Raw genomic sequence first — 16978 nt, 5'->3', positions numbered from 1 at the left:
TGCAGAAACATCAGCAAGTTCACACGGGAGAGGCCGTTCACCTGCTCTGTGTGTAGGAATGGATTCATTCAGTCATCAGTCCTGCAGAATCACTAACTAGTTTACACTGCAGAGAGGCCACTCACATGCTCTCTGTGTAGAAAGGGATTCACTCAGTCATCCAACCTGAAGAAACACAAGCAACTTCACACTTGAGAGTTGCCGTTCACCAGCTCTCTGTGTAGAAAGGGATTCACTCAGTCATTGAACCTGTAGAAACAGCAGCTATTTCACACTGGAGTGTGGCCGTTCACTTGCTCTGTGTGCAGGAAGGGATTCATTCAGTCATATATCCTGCAGAAACACAAGCAACTTCATACTGGAGTGAGACCATTCACCTGCTCTGTGTCTAGGAAGGGATTCATTCAGTCATACAACCTGCAGAAACAGCAGCTACTTCACACTGGAGAGAGGCCATTCCTGTGCTCTCTGTGCAGGAAGGGATTCACTCAGTCATCCAACCTGAAGAAACACCAGCTAGTTCACACTGGAGTATGGCCGTTCACTTGCTCTGTGTGCAGGAGGGGATTCATTCAGTCAACCAATCTGCAGAAACACCAGTTAGTTCACACTGGAGAGAGGCTGTTCACCAGCTCTCTGTGTAGGAACGGATTCATTCAGTTATGCAACCTGCAGAAACACCAGCAAGTTCACACTGGAGAGAGGCCATTCACGTGCTCTCTGTGTAGGAAGGGATTCACTCAGTCATCCAACCTGAAGAAACACCAGCAAGTTCACACTGGAGTGTGGCCGTTCACTTGCTCTGTGTGCAGGAAGGGATTCATTCAGTCAACCAACCTGCATAAGCACCAGCAAGATCACACTGGAGAGAAAACTTGCACCTGCTATGTGTGTAGGAAAGGATTCATTCAGTCATCCAACCTGCAGAAACACCAGCAAGTTCACACTGGAGAGATGCCATTCACCTGCTCTCTGTGTAGGAAGGGATTCACTCAGTCATCCAACTTGCAGAAAGACAAGCAAGTTCACACTGGAGAGAGGCCGTTCACCTGCTCTGTGTGTAGTAAGGGATTCACTTAGTCATTAAACTTGCATAAACCCCAACTAGTTTACACTGGAGTTTGGCTGTTTACCTGCCCTGTGTGCAGGAATGGATTCATTCAGTCATCAGTCCTGCAGAATCACTAACTTGTTTACACTGCAGAGATGCCGTTCACATGCTCTCTGTGTAGAAAGGAATTCACTCAGCCATTGAACCTGTAGAAACAGCAGCTATTTCACACTGGAGTGTGGCCGTTCACTTGCTCTGTGTGCAGGAATGGATTCATTCAGTCATGCAACCTGCAGAAACACAAGCAACTTCACACTGGAGAGATGCCGTTCACTTGCTCTCTGTGTAGGAAGGGATTCCTTCAGTCATCAAACATGCAGAAAGACAAGCAAGTTCACATTGAAGAGAGGCCATTCACCTGCTGTTTGTGTAGGAAGGGATAAATTCAGTAATCCAACCTGCAGAAACACCAGCAAGTTCACACTGGAGAGAGGCCATTCACGTGCTCTCTGTGTAGGAAGGGATTCACTCAGTCATCCAACCTGAAGAAACACCAGCTAGTTCACACTGGAGTGTGGCCACTCACCTGCTCTGTGTGTAGTAAGGGATTCACTTAGTCATTAAACTTGCATAAACCCCAACTAGTTTACACTGGAGTTTGGCTGTTTACCTGCTCTGTGTGCAGGAAGGGATTCATTCACTCACCCAAACTGCAGAAACACCAGCAAGTTCACACTGTAGAGAGGCTGTTCACCTGCTCTGTGTGTAGGAATGGATTCATTCAGTCATCAGTCCTGCAGAATCACTAACTAGTTTACACTGCAGAGAGGCCGTTCACATGCTCTCTGTGTAGAAAGGAATTCACTCAGCCATTGAACCTGTAGAAACAGCAGCTATTTCACACTGGAGTGTGGCCGTTCACTTGCTCTGTGTGCAGGAATGGATTCATTCAGTCATGCAACCTGCAGAAACACAAGCAACTTCACACTGGAGAGATGCCGTTCACTTGCTCTCTGTGTAGGAAGGGATTCCTTCAGTCATCCAACATGCAGAAAGACAAGCAAGTTCACATTGGAGAGAGGCCATTCACCTGCTGTTTGTGTAGGAAGGGATAAATTCAGTAATCCAACCTGTAGAAACAGCAGCTATTTCACACTGGAGTGTGGCCGTTCACTTGCTCTGTGTGCAGGAAGGGATTCATTCAGTCATATATCCTGCAGAAACACAAGCAACTTCATACTGGAGTGAGACCATTCACCTGCTCTGTGTCTAGGAAGGGATTCATTCAGTCATACAACCTGCAGAAACAGCAGCTACTTCACACTGGAGAGAGGCTGTTCACCAGCTCTCTGTGTAGGAATGGATTCATTCAGTTATGCAACCTGCAGAAACACCAGCAAGTTCACACTGGAGAGAGGCCATTCACGTGCTCTCTGTGTAGGAAGGGATTCACTCAGTCATCCAACCTGAAGAAACACCAGCTAGTTCACACTGGAGTGTGGCCGTTCACTTGCTCTGTGTGCAGGAAGGGATTCATTCAGTCAACCAACCTACAGAAACACCAGCAAGTTCACACTGGAGAGATGCCATTCACCTGCTCTCTGTGTAGGAAGGGATTCACTCAGTCATCCAACTTGCCGAACAACCAGCTAGTTTACAGTGGATTTTGGCCGTTCACCTGCTCTCTGTGTAGGAAGGGATCCATTCAGTCATCCAACCTGCAGAAACAGCAGCAGGTTCACACAGGAGAGAGGCCGTTCTCCTGCTCTGTGTGTAGGAAGGGATTCATTCAGTCCTCCAACTTGCAAAATCACCTGTTATTTCTCACTGGAGAGAGGCCGTTCATCTGTACCGTGTGTGGGAAGGGATTCATTCAGACAGCCAACCTGCAGGGAGACAAGCTAGTTCATTCTGGAGAGAGTCCATTCACCTGCTCAGTGTGTGGGAAGGGTTTCATTCAGTCATATAAACAGCAGGAAGACAAGTTCAAACTAGAGAGAGGCCGTTCATCTCCTGTTTGCCTAGGGATTAATTCAGTAATCAAACCTGCAGAAACACCAGCAAGTTCACATCGGAGAGAGACAGTTCATCTGCACTGTGTGTTGCAAGGGATCCATTCAGTCATCCAACCTGCAGAAACAGCAGCAGGTTCACACAGGAGAGAGGCCGTTCTCCTGCTCAGTGTGTGGGAAGGGTTTCATTCAGTTATCCAACCTGCAGAAAGAGTAGCAAATTCACACTGGAGAGAGGCCATTCACCTGCTCTGTGTGTAGGAAGGGTTTAATTCAGTAATCCAACCTGCAGAAACACCAGCATGGTCCGAGTGGAGAGATGCCATTCACCTGCTCTATGTGTCGGAAGGAATTCACTCAGTCATCCAACCTGCAGAAACACAAGCAAGTTCACGCTGTAGAGAGGCCGTCCACCTGCTCTGTGTGTAGGAATGGATTCATTCAGTCATCAGTCCTGCAGAATCACTAACTAGTTTACACTGCAGAGAGGCCGCTCACATGCTCTCTGTGTAGAAAGGGATTCACTTAGTCATCCAACCTGCTGAAACACCAGCTAGTTCACACTGGAATGTGGCTGTTTACTTGCTCTGTGTGCAGGAAGGGATTCATTCAGTCAACCAACCTGCATAAACACGAGCAAGATCACACTGGAGGGAAAACGTTCACCTGCTATATGTGTAGGAAGGGATTCATTCAGTCATCCAACATGCAGAAAGACAAGCAAGTTCACATTGGAGAGAGGCCATTCACCTGCTGTTTGTGTAGGAAGGGATAAATTCAGTAATCCAACCTGCAGAAACAGCAGCAAGTTCACACGGGAGAGAGGCCGTTCACCTGCTCTGTGTGTAGGAATGGATTCATTCAGTCATCAGTCCTGCAGAATCACTAACTAGTTTACACTGCAGAGAGGCCGTTCACCTGTTCTGTGTGTAGTAAGGGATTCACTCAGTCATCCAACTTGCATAAACACCAACCAGTTTACACTGGAGTTTGGCTATTTTCCTGCTCTGTGTGCAGGACGGGATTCATTCAGTCACCCAACCTGCAGAAACACCAGCTAGTTCACACTGGTGAGAGGCCGTTCACCTGCTCTCCTTTGTTGCAAGGGATTCATTCATTCATCCAACCTGCAGAAACACCCGAACATTCGCACTGGAGAGAGGCCGTTCACCTGCTCTGTGTGTTGGAAGGGATTCATTCAGTCACCCAATATGCAGAAACACCAGCAAGTTCACACTGGAGAGAGGCTGTTCACCTGCTCTGTGTGTAGGAATGGATTCAATCAGTCATCAGTCCTGCAGAATCACTAACTAGTTTACAATGCAGAGATGCCGTTCACATGCTCTCTGTGTAGGAAGGAATTCACTCAGCCATTGAACCTGTAGAAACAGCAGCTATTTCACACTGGAGTGTGGCCGTTCACTTGCTCTGTGTGCAGGAAGGGATTCATTCAGTCATATATCCTGCAGAAACACAAGCAACTTCATACTGGAGTGAGACCATTCACCTGCTCTGTGTCTAGGAAGGGATTCATTCAGTCATACAACCTGCAGAAACAGCAGCTACTTCACACTGGAGAGAGGCCGTTCACCTGCTCTCTGTGTAGGAAGGGATCCATTCAGTCACCCAACCTGCAGAAACACCAGCTAGTTCACACTGGTGAGAGGCCGTTCACCTGCTCTCTGTGTAGGAAGGGATTCACTCAGTCATCCAACTTGCCGAACAACCAGCTAGTTTACAGTGGATTTTGGCCGTTCACCTGCTCTCTGTGTAGGAAGGGATCCATTCAGTCATCCAACCTGCAGAAACAGCAGCAGGTTCACACAGGAGAGAGGCCGTTCTCCTGCTCTGTGTGTAGGAAGGGATTCATTCAGTCCTCCAACTTGCAAAATCACCTGTTATTTCTCACTGGAGAGAGGCCGTTCATCTGTACCGTGTGTGGGAAGGGATTCATTCAGACAGCCAACCTGCAGGGAGACAAGCTAGTTCATTCTGGAGAGAGTCCATTCACCTGCTCAGTGTGTGGGAAGGGTTTCATTCAGTCATATAAACAGCAGGAAGACAAGTTCAAACTAGAGAGAGGCCGTTCATCTCCTGTTTGCCTAGGGATTAATTCAGTAATCAAACCTGCAGAAACACCAGCAAGTTCACATCGGAGAGAGACAGTTCATCTGCACTGTGTGTTGCAAGGGATCCATTCAGTCATCCAACCTGCAGAAACAGCAGCAGGTTCACACAGGAGAGAGGCCGTTCTCCTGCTCAGTGTGTGGGAAGGGTTTCATTCAGTTATCCAACCTGCAGAAAGAGTAGCAAATTCACACTGGAGAGAGGCCATTCACCTGCTCTGTGTGTAGGAAGGGTTTAATTCAGTAATCCAACCTGCAGAAACACCAGCATGGTCCGAGTGGAGAGATGCCATTCACCTGCTCTATGTGTCGGAAGGAATTCACTCAGTCATCCAACCTGCAGAAACACAAGCAAGTTCACGCTGTAGAGAGGCCGTCCACCTGCTCTGTGTGTAGGAATGGATTCATTCAGTCATCAGTCCTGCAGAATCACTAACTAGTTTACACTGCAGAGAGGCCGCTCACATGCTCTCTGTGTAGAAAGGGATTCACTTAGTCATCCAACCTGCTGAAACACCAGCTAGTTCACACTGGAATGTGGCTGTTTACTTGCTCTGTGTGCAGGAAGGGATTCATTCAGTCAACCAACCTGCATAAACACGAGCAAGATCACACTGGAGGGAAAACGTTCACCTGCTATATGTGTAGGAAGGGATTCATTCAGTCATCCAACCTGAAGAAACACAAGCAAGTTCACACTGGAGAGAGGACATTCAGCTGATCTGTGTGTTTGAAGGAATTCATTCATGCATCCAACTTGCAGAAAGACAAGCAAGTTCACACTGGAGAGAGGAGGTTCATCTGCTCTGTGTGTAGAAAGGGATTCATTCAGTCATCCAAACTGCAAAAACACCAGTTAGTTCACACTGCAGAGCGGTCGTTCACCTGCTCTCTGTGTAGGAACGGATTCATTGAGTCATCCATCCTGCAGAAACACAAGCAAGTTCACACTGGAGAGAGGCCGTTCATCTGCTCTGTGTGTGGGAAGGGATTCATTCACACATCCAACCTGGAGAAACACAAGCAAGATCACACTGGAGTGAGGCCATTCACCTGTTCTGTGTGCAGGAAGGGATTCATTCAGTCATCCAACTTGCAGAAACACCAACTAGTTTACACTGGAGTTTGGCCGTTTACCTGCTCTGTGTGCAGGAAGGGATTCATTCAGTCACCCAACCTGCAGAAACACCAGCAAGTTCACACTGTAGAGAGGCTGTTCATCTGCTCTGTGTGTGGGAATGGATTCCTTCAGTCACCCAACCTGCAGAAACACCAGCAAGTTCACGCTGGAGACAGGCCGTTCATCTGCTCTGTGTTTTGGAAGGAATTCATTCATTCATCCAACTTGCAGAAAGACAAGCAATTTCACACTGGAGAGAGGCCGTTCACCTGGTCTTTGAGCAGGAACGGATTAATCCAGTAATCAAACCTGCAGAAACACAAGCAAGTTCACACTGTAGAGAGACCGTTTATCTGTACTGTGTGTTGCAAGGCATTCATTCAGTCATCCAACCTGCAGAAACACAAGCAACTTCACACTGGATCGAGACTGTTCAGCTGCTCTCAGTGTAGGAAGGGATTCATTCAGTCATCCAACCTGCATAAACACCAACTAGTTTACACTGGAGTGTGGCCATTCACTTGCTCTGTGTGTCTGAAGGGATTAATTCAGTAATCCAACCAGCAGAAACTTCAGGACGTTCACATCGGAGAGAGGCCATTCACCTGCTCTGTGTCTAGGAAGGGATTCATTCAGTCATACAACCTGCAGAAACACGAGCAAGTTCACACTGGAGAGAGGCCATTCAGCTGCTCTGTGTTTTGGAAGGAATTCATTCAATCATCCAACTTGCAGAAAGACAAGCAATTTCACACTGGAGAGAGGCCGTTCACCTGGTCTTTGAGCAGGAACGGATTAATCCAGTAATCCAACCTGCAGAAACACCAGCAAGTTCACACAGGAGAGAGGCCATTCTCCTGCTCTGTGTGTAGGAAGGGATTCATTGACACATCCAACATGCGGAAACACCAACTAGTTTACACTGGAGTTTGGCCGTTTACCTGCTCTGCGTGTAGGAAGGGATTCATTCAGTCACCCAACCTGCAGAAACACCAGCTAGTTCACACTGGAGAGAGGCTGTTCACCTGCTCTGTGTGTAGGAACGGATTCATTCAGTTATGCAACCTGCAGAAACACCAGCAAGTTCACACTGAAGAGAGGCTGTTCACCTGCTCTGTGTGTAGGAACGGATTCATTCAGTTATGCAACCTGCAGAAACACCAGCAAGTTCACGCTGGAGACAGGCCGTTCATCTGCTCTGTGTGTTGGAAGGGATTCATTCAGTCATCCAACCTGCAGAAACACCAGCTAGCTCATGATGTAGAGAGACCTTTCACCTGCTCTGTGTGTCGGAAGGCATTCACTCAGTCATCCAACCTGCAGAAACACCAGGAAGATCACACTGGAGAGAGGCCATTCATGTGCTCTCTGTGTTGGAAGGGATTCACTCAGTCATCCAACTTGCAGAACCACCAACTAGTTTACAGTGGACTTTGGCCATTCACCTGCTCTGTGTGCAGGAAGGGATTCATTGAGTCATCCAACTTGCAGAGACACCAACTAATTTACACTGGAGTGTGGCAGTTCACTTGCTCTGTGTGCAGGAAGGGATTCATTCAGTCAACCAACCTGCAGAAAAACCAGCAAGTTCACACTGGAGCGATGCTGTTCGCCTGACCTCTGTGTGGGAGGGGATTCATTCAATCATGCAACCTGAAGATTCATCAGAGAATTCACACCCGGGAGAGGCTGTTCACATGCTCTGAGCGTGGAATGGGTTCATCCAGTCTTCTGAGCTACTGACACATCAGAGGGTTCATACTGGGGTGATTCCGTTCATTTGCTCCATGTGTGGGAAGGGAATCATTTAGTCATCCGAACTGCTGAAACTTGAAAGAGTTCACACTGGAGAGAGGCCATTCACCTGTTCCGAATGTGGGAAAGGATTTATTGAATCATCCAACCTGCGGTCGCTCCAGCAAATTCACACTGCATGAGGCCATTCACCTGTTCTGTGTGGAAAGTGATTCTCTCATTCATCCCACCTGATCAGACACCTGCGAGTTCACACTGGGGAGAGGCCATTTATTTGTTCCATGTGTGGGAAGGGATTTATTCAGTCATCCCACCTGATAATACACCAGCGAGTTCACACTGGGGAAAGGCCATTCACCTGCTCTGAGTGTGGGAAGGGATTCATCCATCCATCCAACTTGCAGAAACACCAACGAGTTTCCACTGGGGAGAGGCCTTTCATCTGTTCTGAATGTGGGAAGGGGTCCAGTCAGTTATTTCACCTTGTGAGGCACTGGCAAGTTCACACTGAAAAGTCACACACTTGTCCTTTGTGAGCAAAGAAGTTGGTCCTCCCACCTATGGGAAGAGCAGCAAGTTCACACAGGGTAGGAGGTTTAAATAAATCTGATGGGTTTTTAAGCATCGCATTTGGAGAGTCCATTTGCAAGTTTAAGAGTTACTGTTGTCAAATTCTGCATTTATTGCTGCTGTTCATCACTCCTGGAACTGAACCCTGGTCATTGGGCACGGGAGGAGGTTGTTCTGATGACAATCTCCTTTAAATGGACTTTTATTTAATACTGGGGATCTGGTCAGGAAGGGAATGATGAAGAGTCTTGGTCTGAAATATCACACAGAACCCATGCTCATGACATGTGTTTTACTTCTTGCGTCATTTTCTGTAAACTCTAGAAACTGTCTAGAGACATGAAAATCCCAGTTGATCAGCAGTTTCTGATCTACTCAAACCACCCCATCTGGTACCAACAATCAAAGTCACTTAGATCACATTTCTTCCTCATTCTGATGTTTGGTGTGGATAAAATTTGAACCCCTTGACCATGTCTGCATGCTTTCATGCACTGAATTGCTGCTACATGATTAGCTGATTAGATATTTGCATTAATGAGCAGATGTACTGGTGTACCTACAACGTGGTCACTGTATATATAGTTAAATTTGTTGTTTTCCTGCATCAATATGATACGAAATCACGATTGTATGTTACAAAAATAAGTAACTAAATATTGTAAAAGGGAATACCGACCTTTTCATTGACCTTTCAGAAATCTGAGGATGGAAGGAAAGAAATGTTTCTAAATCACTGAGTATGGGTCTTCAGACTGTTGTGCAACCTCGCTGATAGCAGTAAAGAGAAGAGGGCACGTCCTGGATGGTAAGGGTCCTTGATGATAGATGCCGCTTTCTGGAGGTACTGCCTCTTTAATGTGGCATGGTTGGATCAGAGATGGGAACCATTATGGGTCAGAAATCAGAGAGGGGTCAGTACAGGGTTGGGGAGGGGATGATGGGTTTGTACAGAGGAGGAAATGAGAAACAGGAATACGTGACGATGAATGAAACAGCATCAATATCTGAATGATACCCAGTGAAGCTTGTTCCATCCAAGATCCTGGGTGATCTTGCACCTCATCAGTTGCTCCTACACTGTGCACCCCTCTCCCCCCAGATCTCCGGTCGTCTCTTCTCTATCCCCAGCTCAGTTTCTGAATTTAAAAATGCAAACACGAGGAACTCTGCAGATGCTGGAAATTCAAGCAACACACACAAAATGCTGGTGGAACACAGCAGGCCAGGCAGCATCGAGAGAAAGAAGCACAGTTGACGTTTCGGGCCGAGACCCTTTGTCAGGACTACTGAAAGACAAAATAGGAAGAAATTTGAAAGTAGGAGGGGGAGGGCCTCCCACACACAGCATTTTGTGTATGTTGCTTCAGCTTCTGAGTTGTCCCATTTCACCCCTCACCCCCAAGGTAGATTGCCTTCTTCCCTTTCACACCTAGTTCCTGCCTCTACACCCTACCTCCCCTTATCCACCCTTCCCTCACCCCCTCTACCCATTTCCTCCCCACCTCCCTCTGCCCATTCCCTCTCCCACTACACTCCTCTTGCCCCTCACCCATCCCCTCTATTCTCCTCCATCCCCTTCACCCCTCCCCATCACTCTCCTCCCGTTCTTCCATCTTCCTCCCTCCCTTGCTCCCACTCCACCCTTCCTCTTTCCCCTCACCCATCCTCCCTCTATTCTCCTTTCCCCCTTCCGTCCCCTGCCCCACCCCTATTCCCTTTCCTCTTGCCCTTCCCTATCACTCTTCTCCCATCCTCAAATTCCTCCCCACTTGCTTCCACTCCTCCCTTTCTCCCCATCCTCCTCTCCACTAATATCCCTTCCTCTCTCCCTTTTTGCTTCTCCTCAGCCGTCTCGTCACCCCTCTCTCCTCTCCCCCTCACCTACTCCACACTTTCCCTTTCCCCTACCCCTCCTCCCTTCCCCTCCCCTCTCCCAGTCTCTACCTCTGCATTCCCACCTCTCCCTACCCTCTCTGTCCTCTTCCCCTTCCCCCTCCCATTGGGCTGGAACATGAGCAACTTCACATAGGGGGAGGAAGTTTAAGTAACTGTATGTTGAATTTTTAACCATCACACTTGGAGAGTCTATTTGAAAGTTTAAGAGTGACTGTTGTCAGATTCTGCAGTTACTGCTGATGTTCATCACATCCGGGATTGAACCCTGGTCACTGGGCTGGAGAGGAGGTTGTTCTGATGACATTAGCCTTTAATTGGGCTTTTGTTTAATACTGGGGATCTGATCATGTAAAGGAATGATGAAAGGTCTCAGTCTGAAATATCACCCGCAGAACTGCTGTATACTGGATGTTTTGTGTTTTTTCCTGCACAATTCTCTGCAAATTCCAGAGACTGTTGTGCATCAAAATCCCAGTTGATCAGCAGTTTTTGAGATACTCAAACCACCCCATCTGGCACCAACAAAGTCACAGATCACATTTCCTCCCCATTCTGATGTTTGGTCTGAACAACATTTGAACCTCTGGACCATGTCTGAATGCATTCATGCATCGAGTTGCTGCCATATAATTGGCATATGACATTTGCATTAATGAATAGGTGTACTGGTGTATCTATAACGTGCTGACTATATATATAGTGGCATTTTCTGGCAGCAATACGATACCAAATCATGGCTGTATGTTACAAAAATAAGTAACTAAATATTGTAAAAGAGGACATTGACCTTTCAGAAATCTGAGAATGGAGGGGAAGAAATGTTTCTAAATTATTTTTACGTGTGGGTCTTCAGGCTGCTGTACGTCCTCGCCGATAGCAGTAATGAGAAGAGGGCATGTCCTGGATTTGTGAGGGTCCTTCTTCATGTACCACTCCAATCTTTGGATTGCCTCCTTCCCCTCCTCACATTATCCTCCCTCCCTCACTCTCCCTACCCATATTCTCCCCACCTCCCCAACTCCTCCTTTGCACTTCTTATTGCCCCTCATCCCATCCCTCCCCCTTCCTTGCCATTCCACCTCCTCTTGCCCCTCACCCCATCCCCTCCTCTCTTCCTTCCCCTGCCCTAGCGCCATCCCACTTCCCTCGCCCTTCCCCATCCCTCCGCATCACCGCTCTCCACCTCCGCTCAACCCTCGGCCCAGTCCCCTCCTCCCCACCAGGACCCCATCCCCTCACCTGCCTACCCTCCCTCCTTTCCCCTGCACCCTCACTCTTCCCCCACTTCCACCTTCCTTGCCGCTCACCTAATCCCCCCCTTCCCTACCTCACGTTCCCTCCCCTTTGCTCCCTGTCTCCGCTCCTCCTCCCCAGTCCACCCTCACCCCCCACCCACCCACCTCTCCCCATGGCTGGAACACCAGCAAGCTTACCCAGGGGAGGAAGAAGTTTAGGTGACTCTATGCTCAGTTGTTAACCATTACAGTTAGAGACTGTTGTCAGATTCTGCAGTTACCGCTGCTGTTCATCGCATCCGGGACTGAACCCTGATCACTGGGCTCGGGAGGAGGTTGTCCTGATGACATTGGACCAGAGTTTAATATCGGGGATCTGGAAAGGAATGATGAAAGGCCACATGATTGTCTTGATTTGAGATATTTGCATTAAGGAGCAGGTGTACTGGTAACATGGCCATTGAGTGTTTCTAGTAAAATTCGTTGTTTTCCTGAAGCAATACAATACAAAATTATAGTGTCACAAAAATAAATACTACTGTATATCACAAAAATAAATTTCTAAATCGTGTAAAAGAGGAGTAAGAATAACGAGATGTTCGTTGACCATTCAGAGATCTGAGGGCAGAGGGGAAGAAATGATTCTAAAGGTTGAGAGTGGGTTTTCAGGCTGCTGTACCTCTTTCCTAACAGCAGAAAGGACATGATCTGATGAAAGATGCCGCCTGCTTGAGGTACAGTACCGCCTCCTCCAGGTGGACGGCTGGGTTACTGTCGTCCGTTGCCCTGATCGAACGGGCGCCATGTGACTCGACGCCGGATTGGTCCAGCCGCCCGTCTCGTGGTCACGTGTTCCGTGAGCGGACAACCGAAGCTGGCGCTGTGATTGGCTGCATGCTGCCTCAGCGGCTCACCTGTTCCCTGATTTCCATTGGTTGTCCTGCTGGTTGGGCGGTAGCCATTGACGAAAGAACGGTGCTGTGACTGGCGCATCTTCGTGCCGCTCATCGCAGCCTTCTGCAGCTCTGCCCAATGAAAACGTGCGGCTGCTCGCGGCCTGCGTGCTGATTGGACGATGGGAGAAAGCGAGAGATGGAGCGAAAGACCAAATGTCAGTGAGAGGCAGGGGACAGTGACAGTGGAAAGAGACAGGCGGTGAGGGGAGAGGGAGAGGTAGTGAGGAGCGGGTAGGGTTCACTGAGGGGAGAGGGAGAGACAGTGAGGAGCGGGTAGGGTTCAGTGAGGGGAGAGGGAGAGGCAGTGAGGAGCGGGTAGGGTTCAGTGAGGGGAGACGGAGAGGCAGTGAGGAGCGGGTAGGGTTCAGTGAGGGGAGACGGAGAGGCAGTGAGGAGCGGGTAGGGTTCAGTGAGGGGAGACGGAGAGGCAGTGAGGAGCGGGTAGGGTTCAGTGAGGGGAGATGGAGAGGCAGTGAGGAGCGGGTAGGGTTCAGTGAGGGGAGACGGAGAGGCAGTGAGGAGCGGGTAGGGTTCAGTGAGGGGAGAGGGAGAGGCAGTGAGGAGCGGGTAGGGTTCACTGAGGGGAGAGGGAGAGGTAGTGAGGAGCGGGTAGGGTTCAGTGAGGGGAGAGGGAGAGGCAGTGAGGAGCGGGTAGGGTTCAGTGAGGGGAGAGGGAGAGGCAGTGAGGAGCGGGTAGGGTTCAGTGAGGGGAGAGGGAGGGAGTGAGGAGCGGGGAGGGTTCAGTGAGGGGAGAGGGAGTGAGGAGCGGGTAGGGTTCAGTGAGGGGAGAGGAAGAGGGAGTGAGGAGCGGGTAGGGTTCAGTGAGGGGAGAGGGAGAGGCAGTGAGGAGCGGGTAGGGTTCAGTGAGGGGAGAGGGAGAGGCAGTGAGGAGCGGGTAGGGTTCAGTGAGGGGAGAGGAAGTGAGGAGCGGGTAGGGTTCAGTGAGGGGAGAGGAAGCGAGGAGCGGGTAGGGTTCAGTGAGGGGAGAGGGAGAGGCAGTGAGGAGCGGGTAGGTTTCAGTGAGGGGAGAGGGAGAGGCAGTGAGGAGCGGGTAGGGTTCAGTGAGGGGAGAGGAAGCGAGGAGCGGGTAGGGTTCAGTGAGGGGAGAGGGAGAGGCAGTGAGGAGCGGGTAGGGTTCAGTGAGGGGAGACGGAGAGGCAGTGAGGAGCGGGTAGGGTTCAGTGAGGGAGAGGTAGTGGGGAGCGGGTAGGGTTCAGTGGGGGTAGCAGGTCAGCGTGAGGTAAGAGACTGAGGAGAGAGTGGGAGAAAGATTGTGAAAGACACATCGGGAGAAGGACAGTGAGGGACCGTGAGAGGAGGAGTGACAGTGAGAGGAGAGAGAGAGGCTGTGAGGGTGAGGAAAAGAGAGACAGTGAGGGGAAAGAGGAACAGTGAGAGGAGAGTGAGGCTGAGGAAAAGAGGGACGGTGAGGAGAGAGACAGTGAGGGAAAAGGGGAAGAGAGAAAGACAGTGAGTGAAAGAGGGACAGTGAGGGGAGAGGAGTGTGAGGGAAAGAGGTGGTGCGGCTGAGGGATACTGAGGGGGAGAGGGGCAGTGACAGTGGTGAAGAGGAGGGGGAGTGAGTGACAGAAAGGAGGGAAGGTGGGAGGGAGAAGACATCAGGAAGCGGGGGAGAGGAGACTGTACCTGAGGAGAAAGATTATTCCCGATCAAACCGGCACCAGAGAGAGGATTCACGGACGCTGACCGTGCAGACTGAGAGCGGAGAAGGGGCTAGATCGGACATTACTCTGAGCTCACCATGTTTTACTTCCCCGACGTATTACAGAGAACCACCGGGAAATTTAGCACCATCTGGTGAGGGGAGGGGGTTGTGGGGTCATTGTTTCTATGGGTCTGGATGGGGGGCTCGGAGAATGTTTGTGTGGTCAGGATCTGGCACCTCCATCCCCTGAATCTCCCCGTTTGAGATCCTGCTCCTCGGACTTGAACCCCATCCCTGCCTGGGGCAATCGCTCAGTGGCCAGGAAGAATCGAAGAGAAATGGGGTCCTGTGACGTTCCTTGGTGCTGAACATCACTGAGAAACAGGCCCTTCAGCCCACAGTGTGCCAATGAAGGGCCCTCAAACCTCAACTTTGATTCTCTCTCCACAGGTGCTGTCCGACATGCTGAGAGTTTTCAGCATTTTCTGCTTTTATTTCAGATTTCCAACAGCCACAGTACTCTGTGCCCATCTGTAATAATCCCCCTTTTCAACACAATGCTGTGTTTCAAATGTTCGTCTAAATACTTAAATGCCTGTCCAGTCCCCAGGTGATGGAGGGTACCCCAACTACCCTCTGGGTGAAAAGTACCCTCACACACCCTCCAAATCTGCCTCTCAGTTTAGCCTGTGCCCTTTTGGATAGAAAATTTTACAAAGGGGTAAATGTTCTATCCAAACGAGCTATGCTTCTCTCCTCTTTTCCTATTTCCCTAGCACATCCTCCCCCTTCCCCTTTCCACCTTCCCTCCTCTCCCCTCCTTCCCTCCTCTCCCCTCCTTCCCTCCCTCCTCTCCTGTCCTCCCTTTTCTCCCATCCTCCGTCATGGGTCTGTTGGCTCTATCAGCTGCAGCCTGGACAGGTTGTGGGGGGTTTGCTGGGTCATTAGGGAGGGATGGGATCCATGTCGTACCAGCACAGGATGGGCTTGTTACTGTTACTCTGATAACTAATGTCTCTCTCCCCTTTCCCTCCCCACCCAACCCAACCGCCACTACCCTCCCTCTGCACCTCCCACCCAATCTCTCCTGCTCCTCTCCCTCACTCCCTCTTTCTCTTCTCACCTCCACACTGCCTCTCTCTCCATCACTCTCCCACCTAGGCTGGTGGCAACCAAAGCTGGGAAGGTTACAAGACGAGACTATTTGAAAGTGAACGTTGTGAGAACATGGTGAGAGCATTCCCAGCTCCCCCCGACGTTATCTCTGCCCCTCCCCTCACTCCACCTCGTGATCCCTTTCTCTTGTACCCCCCTTTCTCCCTCCTCTTTCATTCCCCCTCCAATGCCCATCCTGCTCTCCCTCGCACATACTCTGCCACTCTCAGCCACTTCCTCTCTCGTTCCCCTCTGTTGCTCGCCCCAGACACTCAACCTTCTGGCTAACTCACAGCCACTCCACTCTCTCAGACTCGTGATCCCCATCCCCTTCCCCTCTCTGCACAGTCAACCTCCGTTCACTCTCTCACTCTCCTCCTGACTCCCCCTCTCATCCCCACAGCCGCAGCCTTATCGTCGACCCTAGTTATGTGATTCACCAGGACCCTCATGAGGAGCGGCAACCTGTTCTGCAAACTTGAACTGAGGCTAGGCCAGCACCACCTCTTGGACCCCCTACCCGCCTCACTCACAGTCACACCCTCGTGTCCCTGGCCACAGAGTGAATTTGAATCAGTTAATCCAATGGGTGTGATGGCAGTTCCAGGTAACTCCCCTCCCTCCCTGGCCCATTGTAATGTTTGAAGCACACGCCAGTTCATCAACTTTGAGCTTGAGTTCCTCGAGCAGCCAGCACACGTGACAGATGATGCTGTCACGGTGAGGTCCAGCACTCCCTATATCAGGCAGCTGGTAATGCATCCCTATTTTATTTAGTTTGTTGTAAGTTGCTGTCCTTTTAGTTATATAAAACCAACAGTTACAAAAATCCCTTACCTGTAATTACCTGCGGCTCACCTGTGCCTCTTTGTCATAGCCTTTCAAGCCAAAGCTCAGAGCCTGGACTCCTCTCACAACTGTTGATGCAAAATGGTCTCCCCCTCTTTTCACCAAAGCCTCAGTTCCCCTTTCTGATGCTCAACCATTGCAAAAGTGGCCACCCCCTCTTGCATTCCCCTGCCATCTCGCACCCTTCATTCTCACTGTAGCTGCACACTTTCTTCTTGCCCCCATCTTTCTACCTTTCCCCACTCTCTCACACTCAGTCCCTTCTCTCACCCCGCCTCTTTCTCTTGCTTCCCCTCTCCTCTCCCTCTGATTCCAGCTCTCACTCTCCCCTTCTCTCCTTCCTGTGTTCCCACTCTTTCCTCCCTCACTCCCCTCTCGTCCACGCCAGTACCTCATTCCCAGCTCTCTTGCTGCCTACTTCTTCAACATCCATCTCTCTACCCTCTGTCCCGCACCATCTTTCTTGGTCACCCCCGTTCTCCCTCATTCCCTGCCCACACCCACTCCCTCGCCCCACCCCCTCCCTCACTCCCCTCCACTCGCTCTCCTCCCCTCCACTTGCTCTCCTCCCTACTCCTCCCTTT

The 16978-nt window shown here is 50.1% G+C and overlaps 1 protein-coding gene across 4 annotated transcripts in view; it reads left to right on the top strand.

Moving 5' to 3' along the window:
• Window positions 1-16978, top strand: part of LOC132381595 (meiotic recombination protein REC8 homolog) — a 113168-nt gene that overhangs the window by 42742 nt on the left and 53448 nt on the right. For 3 of the 4 annotated variants that reach the window (XM_059951096.1, XM_059951092.1, XM_059951094.1), the window contains exons 1-2: window positions 14352-14542; window positions 15552-15620. In XM_059951096.1, the coding sequence (XP_059807079.1) occupies window positions 14487-14542; window positions 15552-15620 (125 nt within the window). In that variant the 5' untranslated portion in view covers window positions 14352-14486. Of the gene's footprint in view, window positions 1-14351; window positions 14543-15551; window positions 15621-16978 lie in introns of those variants that run through there. The other variant, XM_059951095.1, reaches the window with a different exon arrangement.

Source organism: Hypanus sabinus, chromosome 26 (assembly GCF_030144855.1).
Source record: "Hypanus sabinus isolate sHypSab1 chromosome 26, sHypSab1.hap1, whole genome shotgun sequence".
Classification (NCBI taxonomy): Eukaryota; Metazoa; Chordata; class Chondrichthyes; order Myliobatiformes; family Dasyatidae; genus Hypanus; species Hypanus sabinus.
This window is presented reverse-complemented; position numbering and strand designations above follow the sequence as displayed.